Source organism: Macaca nemestrina, chromosome 1 (genome assembly GCF_043159975.1).
Source record: "Macaca nemestrina isolate mMacNem1 chromosome 1, mMacNem.hap1, whole genome shotgun sequence".
Classification (NCBI taxonomy): Eukaryota; Metazoa; Chordata; class Mammalia; order Primates; family Cercopithecidae; genus Macaca; species Macaca nemestrina.
The window spans coordinates 11,642,983-11,655,355 of NC_092125.1; the positions used below are offsets into that span (position 1 = coordinate 11,642,983).

The following is a 12,373-nucleotide window of genomic DNA, read 5'->3' on the forward strand; positions in this document are numbered from 1 at the left end:
TCTGCAATACGTAAGCATTCTCCTAAGAGAAAATAAATTATAATTCTGATTAATTACATAAGGCTTGATTCAACTTTTTATGCCCTTGACTTTTTTTAAATGTCAGCAACAGCAGTATAGACTATTTTAAATTAATGTTTTTAGTCTCATCTTAGTGATAATCAGACTGATTTTGCTTTATGCTATAAAATCTCTCAACATCTATCTTTTATTTTTTATTCCCACCATCCTTGTTCAAAAAAACAATTTTTCTAAAGCCTCCCAACTGGTCTATCTCCAAGCACTGCCCCCTCCAATCTGTCCCTTCCCACTGTTGCCATAGTTATATTGCTATTGTAAACTGTTATCACACATCAAGCTCTTGCTTTAAAACTTCCTGGGGCTGGTACTCTTTATACAAATTTATCCATATTTCTTAGCTGAGTTTGCAAGATATTCCATATTTTGTCCTAATCCTTCTATCTTCATCTATGTCTGTTGTTCTCTCTCCCATCTGTACCCTATATTTTATCCTAAGTGGACCATCTACCCTTCCTCAACTCTTTCTATACTTAACCACATCAGATGTACTTTCTTTCTAGTACCAATAGCCTTTCTGACACTAATCTCTACTTGTTGAAATTTTGATCCTTTCAACATCTAACTCTGAAGACATTTTCTCCCTTTACTGATTCCCGATCCTTTCAACATCTAACTCTGAAGATGTGTCTCCCTTTACTGATTCCTCCCATTGGAAAATTAATCTTTCTTCTTATGTCTTTTCCATACAGATCACCTGCGTCCTTACTATGAAGCATGCTGTTAAATTCTGGCATAGGGTGAACAATAAACCTAATCTCAGCTTCTACTGTAGAATATGCCACTCTATTCTCGTTGCTCACTGTTCACATAACTTTAGTAAAATCAAACCTTGTCAAACAACTGTCAGTGGCTCTGTCTCTAAATTCTTAAAATACAGAGATTGTGTGATCCCTATTTTTTCCTCCTTGTCTTCTCATTTTCTTATACATTCACTCTTCAAACTCATTAGATTCCTTCATTCTTCCCTTCCTTACCTGTATAACTTTCCATACTTTCTTGCCCTTATTAGCTTTTCCCCTACTTGCTCTGTTAACCCCAATTACTGTCCAATTTCGCTACCTTCACTGAGAACATCTGTACTTGCTCTGCTGAGTTTGCCAGAAAACACATGCACAGAACAGACTGGCACCACCAACTCACAGGCTCTAACCTCAATGGGACCATCAATGTTTCTCCACAATGTGTTTATCTGTTTGCAGCTTGCTCTCTGTTCCATCCCACAAAACAGCAATTTTTAATCTTTATTGCTGAGTAACATCAGCAGAAATGGTAGAGAAAGAAAGTCCAAAAATTCTCTTCTCCACAAAATTAATGAGAACACTGGCAAAAAAAGTTATGCAAATGAAATTTTTCACAGCTCCGGAAATTAAAGGCTAGCAAAAGCCAGGGAGTGTTTATTTGACAAAAATGTCCAAATGTTGGTAAGAACAGCAAACTAGTGATGTTTGAATTTGCTCCTGCCCCATCACACCCTCTCTCTAATTCCAAGGCATATTGAAAACTAACAGCCCCTCAACCGTAGTGAAAATCAGCCACCCACAAGCCCTTGTAGTGGGCAGAACAGAGCTGGAGTTCATCCAAAGCCCAGTTCCCAGATAACTGTCATTATGTTCCCTTTTCTGGAAAATTCCATCGGTAAGACTTGTCTTTAATCCACTTGACCTAAAGCTTGCCCAGTGCAAATAGTCACTTCTCCAAGGACATTTGCTGAAAATCATCTGAGGCAGTTTGTTAGCCTTGCAGCTCTGTGAGGCAGCAATAACAGTTGAGGCAAACAACAACTGACCAAAAGGTTTGAAAGGAAAAGCTGGGGAATGAAATATTCATAGTGGGATGTGAGAAGCTCCAACATATTCCTGGGACTCTAGAAGGCCATGCTCATGCCCAGGGCTGTGCATGTATTCAGGAAAAACCTGAAAAAGCTTACACCTCTGAAAGACCTTGAGGCTCTGCACATGCCGTAAGAGAAGGCTAATGTGAAATTGTGAATTGCCTGGTTGAGTGTTGAAGGCATGTGCCAACATGTTCACGTCACATCGCCTTTCCTTCGGTAAAGACTGGGAGACCTATTGATCCTAGGCATTTAAAGCAGTCTCTGTCCTACCATTAGCTGACCACGAAGCTAATGAAACTGAGACTTCAGTGGCCACCCATGACAGGCAACACAGTCTGTACTAAACCAGTTTAGAAAAATTACTAAGGAAACAAACAACCATGACAATAAACACAACAACAAAATCTCAAATAGGGGTGAAAACAGAGTTGCCAGATTACATTATTTAAAATGTTCAATTTTTCACAAAAATTGTGAGACACGCAAAAAGACAAGAAAGTATGTCCCATACATAAAGGGGGAAAAAGCAGTCAACAGAAATTATTCTTCAGGAGGCCGAGATGTTGGGCTTATTAGACAAAGACTAAGTTAGGTATCTTAAATCTGTTCAAAGAACTAAATAAAACCATGCATAATGAGCTAAATAAAAGTATGAGGCCGGGCACAGTGTCTCATGCCTGTAATCCCAGCACTGTGGGAGGCCAAGGCAGGTGGATCACCTGAGGTCAGGAGTTCAAGACCAGCCTGACCAACATGGTGAAACCCTGTACCTACTAAAAATACAAAATTAGCCAGGCATGGTGGTGGTCCATTTCTGTTCTGCCCACTCCAGGGGCGTGTGGGTGGCTGATTTTCACTACGAATGAGGGGCTGTTGGTTTTCAATATGCCAAGGAATTAGAGAGAGGGTGATGGGGCAGGAGCAAATTAAAACATCACTAGTTGCTGTTCTTACCAACATTTGGACATTTTTATCAAATAAACACTCCCTGGATTTTGGCCAGTCTTTAATTTCCAGAGCTATGAAAAATTTTATTTGCATATTTTTTTGCCAGTGTTCTTATTATCCCAGCTACGTGGGAGGCTGAGGCAGGAGATTTACTTGAACCCGGGAGGTGGAGGTTGCAGTGAGATGAGATCATGCCACTGCACTCCAGCCTGGGCAACAAGAGCAAAACTCCATCTCAAAAAAAAAAAAAAGTGAAAAATGATGCTTTACCAAATAGCATCAATATCAACAAAGAGGCAAATTATAAAAAAGAACCAAAATTTCTGGAGTTGAAAAGCACAGGACCTGAAATTAAATATACACCAGAGGGCTCAACAACAGAGTTGCACTGACAAGAGTCAACGAACTTAAAGATAAGTCCATTAGTCAAGCATGAAAAACAGAAAAAGAAATGAAGAAACATAAGGAGAGTTTCAGAGGCCTGAGGGATACACTCAACCATACCAACATACACATAATGAAAGTCACAGACTATAAGGAGAAACAGAAAAGAGAAGAAAGAATGAATAAATAATGGCCAGAAGCTTCCCAAATTTAATGGAAAACATTCATTTATACATCTAAGAAGTACAATAAACTTTGGGGATAAATTCAAAGAAATTAAAACTAGACACATCATAATCAAACCGTTCAAATCCAAAAACAGAGAGAGAATCCTGAAAACAGTGAGAAGCAACTCATCACACAGAAGGGACCATCCAAAAGATTGATGTCAACGTCTCATCAGAAAACATGAAGACCAGAAGGCAGTGGGATGACATATCTGAGTACTAAAAGAAACAATAATTGTCAGCTGAGAATTCTATACCCAACACATCTTTATTGCTCTCTTCAAGACTTCTAATCCAGTCCAGCCTTCCCTGACTTCTACTCCTTAGGAAAATAAATTCATTTTCTATTTCAACCTGAAATAATAATTGTACAGTAGACTGCCCTCAGCTTCCTTCTGATTTTCCCTGTACACAGGTTTTTGCATCGTCTTCAATCTTTACTTCTTTCATACTAACCTTAGGGGAACAAGTGTTGTTCTTCCTTTTATATGAGGCCAATCCCTTGACCTGTGTTCTGAATTTCATTCCCTTCAACCTTCTCAGAGACCGCAGCTCATCAAGCTCCTCTTACTCTATTTTCAACTTCTCTCTCTCCCTTGGTGTAAAAATATCCAAATTTCTTTCATTTAAAAAATGAAATCTTTAACCCTCTGTTTCTCTCTAGTAATAGTCTCACATTTATATTTATATATGTAATTGAATCCTGGTATATTTGTTGAATTGTCTCACATGCACCTCAAACTTAAGATGTTTACAATAAAACTCAGAATCTTCCCACTACCCCATGTCCATCTGCTCCCATTCCTGTGTTCCCAACCAATGTGTATGTAGTTAACATCTATCAATCCAGACACTATCTCAGATGCCTCCTTCGTCCTTCTGCTGATTCTACTTCTAAATGCCAAATATATTTTTCAGTTCACAGTATTGCCAAAGATAAGGCCTCCAACACTCTTCATCTATACTTCTTTTTTAGTCCCCAAACTGCTGTCCTCATCTCCAGTTTTGTTTACATTCAGCCTTTTTCCTAAAGAGCCACTAGAATCATTCTTTAATTTAAAAAAAATCTGTTTCAACTCCTGCCTCCTCTATTTGATCTGCTGCCACTTTTCTAACTCCACTCTACATCTGGTCATGCAAAGCTCTCTGAAATTCCCATTTGCAATCCTCCTTGTGTCTCTAAGGCTTACATATACTCTCCTCTCTGCCTGAAATGCATGAACCCAATTGACTTGGCTGTACCTACTTTGGTGGTTTTAAAATATGTCCACGAATACGTTAGTATACCTCCATTCAAAAAGTGTGGGCTTCATTGAGTGGTTCACTTCTAACAAACAGAACATAATAGAAGTAAGTGTAACAAGCATTGCAGCATCCTCGATGTACTCACTCTTCGATTTTTCATTCTGGGGGGAGTCAGCTTCCATGTGAAGGCACTCGAGCATCTCTATGAAGAGCTCTGTGTGGCAAGGCTGTGCCCATCTGGCTGTGTCTTCTGCCAACAGCCAGAGAGGAAGCGAGTTCTTTAGTCAACAGTTACGCAAGTGAGCTGTCTTAGTATTCACTGTTCCAGCTCCAGGGAAGACTTCAGATGACTTAAGCCCTGGCCAAGTTAATAGCAACCTCAGAGAGACTATGATCCAGAAGCAGAAGCACCTGTCACTCACGTTCATAAACCACAAAAACTTTGAGATAACAAATGTTTCAAATGTTTGTTATTTTTTAGCCACTGAGAGGTTTTTTGTTTTTTTTTCTTTTGTTTTTTGTTTGTTTGTTTGTTTGTTTTTGGCGGGAGGGAAAGGGGCAGTTTGCTGTATAGAAATAGATAACTAATATACCTCCTCTTTAAAGATTTCCCTCATATCACCAGGCTGAGTTAAACTCTCTGTATTACGACTGTTGGGCTTAACACTTACATTGTATGGTAGTGGTGGCAATTTAGTCTATTTTCCCTGTCTACATTGAGAGCTACATAAGACAAAAACTCTTATTCATCTTTCAATTCCCAGAAGTAGGCACAGTAGATGTTCCATATCTATGTATTAAAATAAAATGGAGTGGCCAGGCGCGGTGGCTCACGCCTGTAATCCCAGCACTTTGGGAGGCCGAGGAGGGTGGATCACAACGTAGAAGTTCAAGACCAGCCTGGCCAGTATGGTGAAACCCCGGCCTCTACTAAAAAAAAAAAAAAAAAAATTTAGCCGGACATGGTTGCAAGCACATGTAGTCCCAGCTACTCGGGAGGCTAAGGCAGGGAAAATCACCTGAACCGGGGAGGCGGAGGTTGCAGTGAGCTGAGACCGCGCCACTGCACTCTAGCCTGGGAGACAAAGCGAAACTGTGTCTCAAAAAATAATAATAATAAAATTTTAAAAATGGAAATGAGAAGAATTGCAAATATGGAAGTAAAATGAAGTGCAGCGTACATTTTATAAATACAGTCTCCTTTTCTTTCTTCTTAAAATTCAAACAATTCAGAAGAAAGTAGGTACCCATAAGGTAGCTTATGTTGTCCACAACGATGTTAAGAAGATGAAATTATTAATATGTAGTAGCTACAAATAGTCTAAAACACTGTATGTCATCAGAATAACATCTCAATATTTTACTTATCTGGCATCATTATGGAGTAAAGTTATCTCTAAAAGCAAATGTGTCATGTATCACTAAATATAGTTTATGCCTTTAAGTGACAATATCTTTAAAATATAACCATCATTGATTTTTTTCTGTCTGGCATTGTAATGCATATCTCTATGTACAGGGGAAAATGTACTCCTTTTCTTGGATACTGACCATAATTAACTCTTTTCTTGAAGACTCAAGGTTATAATTTCTCTGAGCTGTAGTGTTTTCCCTTATTTTTAGTTATTATCTATAACTTTAGATATTTATTATTATCTTAAGTTATTATCTATAAGTTTAGAATTGAGTCACCAGACTTAGGCATTCTCTCTTTGTAATTTTCAATGAGTATCAGGAAAGCAATGTGAGAGTTCCTTCTAAATGCAGAGTAAATAACTTTCAAAATGTTTGATATTAAGCAGAGTGGGGTAGCGGAAGGAAAACGGGTAATTATATCCCTATTAAGACTATTGATACCAAAAATATAAATATTCATGTGTAAAGTAATGAAAACCTGGGGAAATCAAATGGTTGATGTGTCAGACTATAAAACCATGTGTGAGTTTTTTCCCCCAAATTTTATCATTATCATTATATAAGTATCTTTCCAACCTAAAAATATATTGATTGTCATCACTGCTACCTACATCCTCCACGGATACACAATGTTAAAGATTTATAAAGCTAGAGGGAAGCTCAAGAACTCTTTGATTATTACACCCTTCTTTTGCCTAAAGAGGGTGGTTGAATCAAATATTTGAAAGTATGCAAAAACTCTATTGGAAATACTATATCATCACAAGGCAATGTTAGTGAATATTTGTAAGCCTGATATATACATTTGTTCATTAGAAAGTACATTTCATAGGTCATTTCAAAGCTGTGAAAGCAGGATCTCTTGACACTGTGATTGAACATTGACATTCTCCATAGGATGCCATAGTGCTACTCAATAATGCTGTGCGCTCCTAAGGTAACGTAAGACGTAGTCACGCATAACCACTGCAGATCACTCATAATAATCCATGATTGGTCATATGGAGAAACAAATACATGTCTGAAATTTTAACCAAAACAAAAATACATTTAAGATCAATTAACCTTTGAAAAGATTGATAAAATAAATTCATCCCTTAGAGGAGTGCTCAGGATAAAAAGAGAGAAAATGTCAACTACCGATATCAGGAATGAAAAGGGGGATATCATTAAAGATCCTACAGACATTAAAAGAATAATAAGAGCACATTAGCACAATTTTATGCCTATATATAATTAAATGAACTAATTTACTATAAAACGTAATTTATCAAAACTGACACAGGAATAAATAGAAACTCTAAATAGCTCTCAAGGTATTAAATACATTGAATTCATAATAAAATACTTTCCTATAGGATAAAACTCCATGCTCATGCTTTCGATGATAAATTCTATCAAATATTTGAAAAAGAAATAATATAGAATTAACACAAATTCTTTCAGAAAACAAGAGAGAAAATTTCCTTGGAAGCTATCTTTACATCAATATCAAAATCTAACAAAGACATTGTAAGAAAAATATTATACAGCAGTGTGTTGTCCATAAACTTAGCTACAAAAGTTCTAAGCAAAATATTAACAAATAGAATACAGCTCTGTGTAAAAAAGGACAATGCACCATGACTGAGGAGAGTTATCCTAGAAATAGAAAACTGGTTTAACATTTGAAAATCACTTGATAGTCATGATATCCACAGAATAAAGGAGAAAAATACATAATCTGTTCAATAAATGGAGAAAAAAGCACTTGACAAAATTCAAGACCCTATTTATGATAAAATCACCCACAAACGAAGAATAGAAGGGAATCTCTTCAATGTGATAAAGGATATCTATAAAAAGCTATACTTCACATCATACTTAATGGTGAAACATCACAACTTTCCCCCATAAGGCAGAATAACCTCTCTTACCATTTCTATTCAACAGTGTTCTGAATTCTTTACCTGTTCAATAAATCAAGAAGCAAAAAAGCTATAACAATTGTAAAAGAAAAAGTGAGGTTTAGTTTTTGCAGACCTCATGATTGTGTATATAGAAAATCCCACTGAATTCACACACACAAAAAAAATAGAACTGACATATAAATTTAGCCAAATCACAGGATATAAGGTCAATATTGCAAATATCAATTATATATCTCATATTCATGTACATTTGGGAAATGACATAAACTTTAAATAAATTTCACGTAATATTATCAAAAACATCAGATAAATCTAACAATGTATAAGACCTCTACTCTGAAAACTGCAAAGCAATGCTAAGAGAAACTAAAGAGGATGAAAATAAATGGACAAATGTACCATGTTCATGAATCAGTTGACTAAATAAGGCTAAAATATCAATTCTTCAGAAACCAACCTATGAATTCAACTGTAATCCCATCCAAATTAAATTAACAAGTTGAATCTAAATGTATGTAGAAATGCAAAAGAAGAATAAAAAAAACCTTTATAAAAGATGAAAGAAGTTGGAAGACTTTCCTTACCTGATTTTAAGATTTATTTTGTGATAAAAATGAAGACAATGGAATATTAGCTTAAGGACAGACACACAGATCAATGGAACAGAATATACAGTCCAGAAATAGACTGACTTATGTGTTCAATAGATTTTGACTAAGATGCCAAGGTAATTTAATTTGCTAAGAATAATTGTTCCAACAAATGGTGCTGGAACAGTTGGATATTCATCTGTACAAAAAATGAACCTTGATCTTAACCTTACCTCATACACAAAAGCTAACTCACTTTAGATCATAGACCTGCAAGTAAAAGCTAAAATAATAAAACTCTGGGAGGAAACATAAGAGAAAATATTTTTGTTTATGCATAGGCAAAGATGTCCTAGGACATAAAACCCCCAACTGTAAAGGAAAAGAAATCATAAATGGACTTCAAATTAAGAATGCCTGCTCTTTGAAAGACCTCATTATGAAAATGAAAAAGCAACCTACAAATGGAAGAAAATCTTTCCATACCTGGCATGGTTCTTCTATCCAAAATACACTTTTTAAAATGCAATTCAGTAAAAAGGCCAACACAAATTAGAAAATATGCCTCAGCAATTATACTCTTAGGTATTTAGCCTAAGGGAAATGAAAAATTAATTATATACCAAGATTTGTATATGACTATTCATAGCAGCCTTATTCATAATCACCTACAATTGGAAACAACCCAAATCATCCATCTATGGGAGAATGGATAAACAAAGGGTAAATTATTACTATTAAGGAATCCCACTGAGCAACAGATTTTGTGATATACATGAAACATGCAAGATCATAAAAGCGTTATGTTGAACAAAAGAAACTAGATATAAAAAATACATGCTAGAGTGATTATAATTATAACATCTGCTTTTATAGGTTACATTTCTATTTCTATTTGCTATAACTTAATGTGTAATGATAGAACTTACAAAGTGGTTACTTTGTTGGGAACACAATGAAACCTTCTGGAACGAAGAAAACATTGGAGGTGTTTTTGGTAGAGGTTCCTTTTGTTTCTACAACTGACGAAATTTACCAAACTGAACACTTTCGATGTGTACATTTTATTGTATGTAAGTTCTATTTCAATTTAAAAACATAATTATTTAGAACCAATTAACTTTCAGGGTGTATTCTATATCAGAGAATTGTAGAAGTCTTTCTGATTGCCAATTTTTGCCTCACAAGCCTTTTATTGTTTACTTTCTTCCCAGTGGTTACATGGACTATATACTCTTTGAGACAGGAATCTTCTTGGTATTTTGCACACCTAACAGCATCTGATTCATAACGAGTGTACCACATCTCTGTTGTTATAAAGCTAACCTCAAGATAGATATTATGTTAGCATTATGGATATTATTATTATTGCTAACAAGTGGATATGTCATTTAATTTGCAGCCAATAGAAGAGTCCAGTAACTGATAAGATCTGTCAAGATGTTAAGCATGTATTTGCTCAATTCAAAGGACTAAAATATGTCAGGATGCCTATGATTAGGATCCTACATCTGCCACTTTAAATGGGAAGACACAGAAGTCCCTGAATCTGAGGTTCCTTATCTATAAAATGAGCATAATACAAGTATCGCCCTCATAAGAGTTACTGTGAGGATTAAATAATTGTAAAAGTCTTAGAAACACTTATATAGCTAATATATAAATATTAACTATCATTATTATTTAAGATCCACTTTTATGTACGGGTAATGCACTGAAAATATGAGCCACTGGAATACATTTGGAATACATTTTTAAAACTTTCCATCAACAATTATAGGCACTATGATGAAGCACACAACCCTCATTTCTTTTTTGTCAATGTTTTGAAAATGGGTATTAAATTAACTCAAACTGCAGGAGCAAAGGATTAAAGAGTGGCTCATTCTATCTAAACTACATTCTTTTTTTTTTTTTTTTTTTTTTTTTTTGAGACGGAGTCTCACGCTGTTGCCCAGGCTGGAGTGCAGTGGCGCGATCTTGGCTCACTGCAAGCTCCGCCTCCCGGGTTCCCGCCATTCTCCTGCCTCAGCCTCCTGAGTAGCTGGGACTACAGGCGCCCATCACCACACCCGCTAATTTTTTTTTTTTAATTTTGCATTTTTTTAGTAGAGATGGGGTTTCACTGTGTTAGCCAGGATGGTTTCGATCTCCTGATCTCGTGATCTGCCTGCCTCGGCCTCCCAAAGTTCTGGGATTAGGGGCACGAACCACCGTGCCCAGCCTAAACTACATTCTTCAAAGGTATTATTTAAGGAAAATGTATTCTTTGCAGAACCTTTAAAAATCCATTGTGTTCAACACATAGTTATTGAGTACCTACTGTAATGTGTTTCCCTTAAAGCAAAATATCACATTAATTAATTCAATGTTGCCTGTACATGTGTGTGTACATGGCGAAGGTGGAATTTTGTAAAACACTAGCCTCCACTACAGGCTTATTTCCCAAATCTGCAAAACTCAGCTATTCTGGAAGAGGGCTGGTGGGCTAGGGGCGGAGTCCAACATCATAATCAGGGAAGTACCTATTGATCTCAGACGCTTGAGGAAGATAGGCCCATTTTCTCCGCCCACAGAATCATCAGCATCCTAAGCCACCCCACTGAGAGATGGGTCTAACCCCTCAGGTGTTTTTCAGGGAAGAAAAGCCACTTGGATGAAATTCCACACCTAGACTAGAGGACCTTGTTTAGTACTCCCCCTTTTATTCGTTTATTTGGCTTTAAAGAACTACTACATGATCTTGCAACCGAAGAGGAGGAAAGTAAAACCAAAATACCATGGTCTTGATCTGGTGCTTCCAAGTTGTAACCGTACCCCAGCAGCGTGCGCACGGCCTCGCGGAGGCTGTCCTTGTTGGATTTCTTGGTTCGGTCATCCAGAAGAGTGTAGGGAACAAGGCGAGGATTTCTTCTGTTCTTTACGTCCTGCAGGGAAAAATTGGGTGCAGATGTCTAAGCAACACCAAGGGCTTTTAAAAATAAATAGCTACCAAATACATCAAACTTAAAATTCCATGAGAAAACCTGACCCTTCCACAATCCCTGCGTTTTCCCAGGCTGCAAAGTTACCAAAACACTATCAATAGAAAAGATTCAATCAAATGAATAAGCACCTGTATGGAAAGCAGGCCATATCCATGAGAAGGAAAAACAACAACAACAAAAAACAGCTTCAGTGATCTCTAACCACTTCCATCTGCCACGTTTACATGGCAAAGGACAATAGTAGAGAACACCCAATTTGCAAGTACAGTTCATGGACAGGGTTTTATTCCAAGAAGAGCCAAATTAGTACTGGTCCCGCCTCCATGGTTTTCAGTCAATGAAGAACTTAAGGCTGCTTTCCCTTCTTCAGAAAAATTCCAGCGTGTTATGGATCCCCCTTCTATGTCCCTAATTGAAAAATATGCATTGGGTTGAATCCATCAACCAGTGAAACCCAGCAATGCCAGGGGCACTAAAATGACTATAAAACTCATAACTTGTCTATTGTAAAAGAGGCTCCAATGTTAAACTGTGGTTAAAATGTGTTGACACACACAGAGAGAGAGCGGGCTATCTTACTATCTTGGCAAAAGGATGCTTAATATCAGAGTACAGAACTCAATTCCATGCGATGGGGGAGATGCATCAACTCCTACAAGTGTGTAGGGCAATGCCACTTTGCAAGTTACTTCTTTCCATTCACTCCCTGAGACCAGTTGCAGTATTTGCTCAAGTTTCCACATTTCAAGAA

The 12,373-nt window shown here is 36.9% G+C and overlaps 1 protein-coding gene across 21 annotated transcripts in view; it reads right to left on the reverse strand.

The window, feature by feature from the left end:
* Positions 1-12,373, reverse strand: part of LOC105474624 (ryanodine receptor 2) — a 786,480-nt gene that overhangs the window by 271,086 nt on the left and 503,021 nt on the right. For all 21 annotated transcript variants that reach the window (XM_071073921.1, XM_071073859.1, XM_071073912.1 and 18 more), the window contains one exon: positions 11,415-11,562. In XM_071073921.1, coding sequence (XP_070930022.1) covers positions 11,415-11,562 — 148 coding nt within the window. The remainder of the gene's footprint in view (positions 1-11,414; positions 11,563-12,373) is intronic.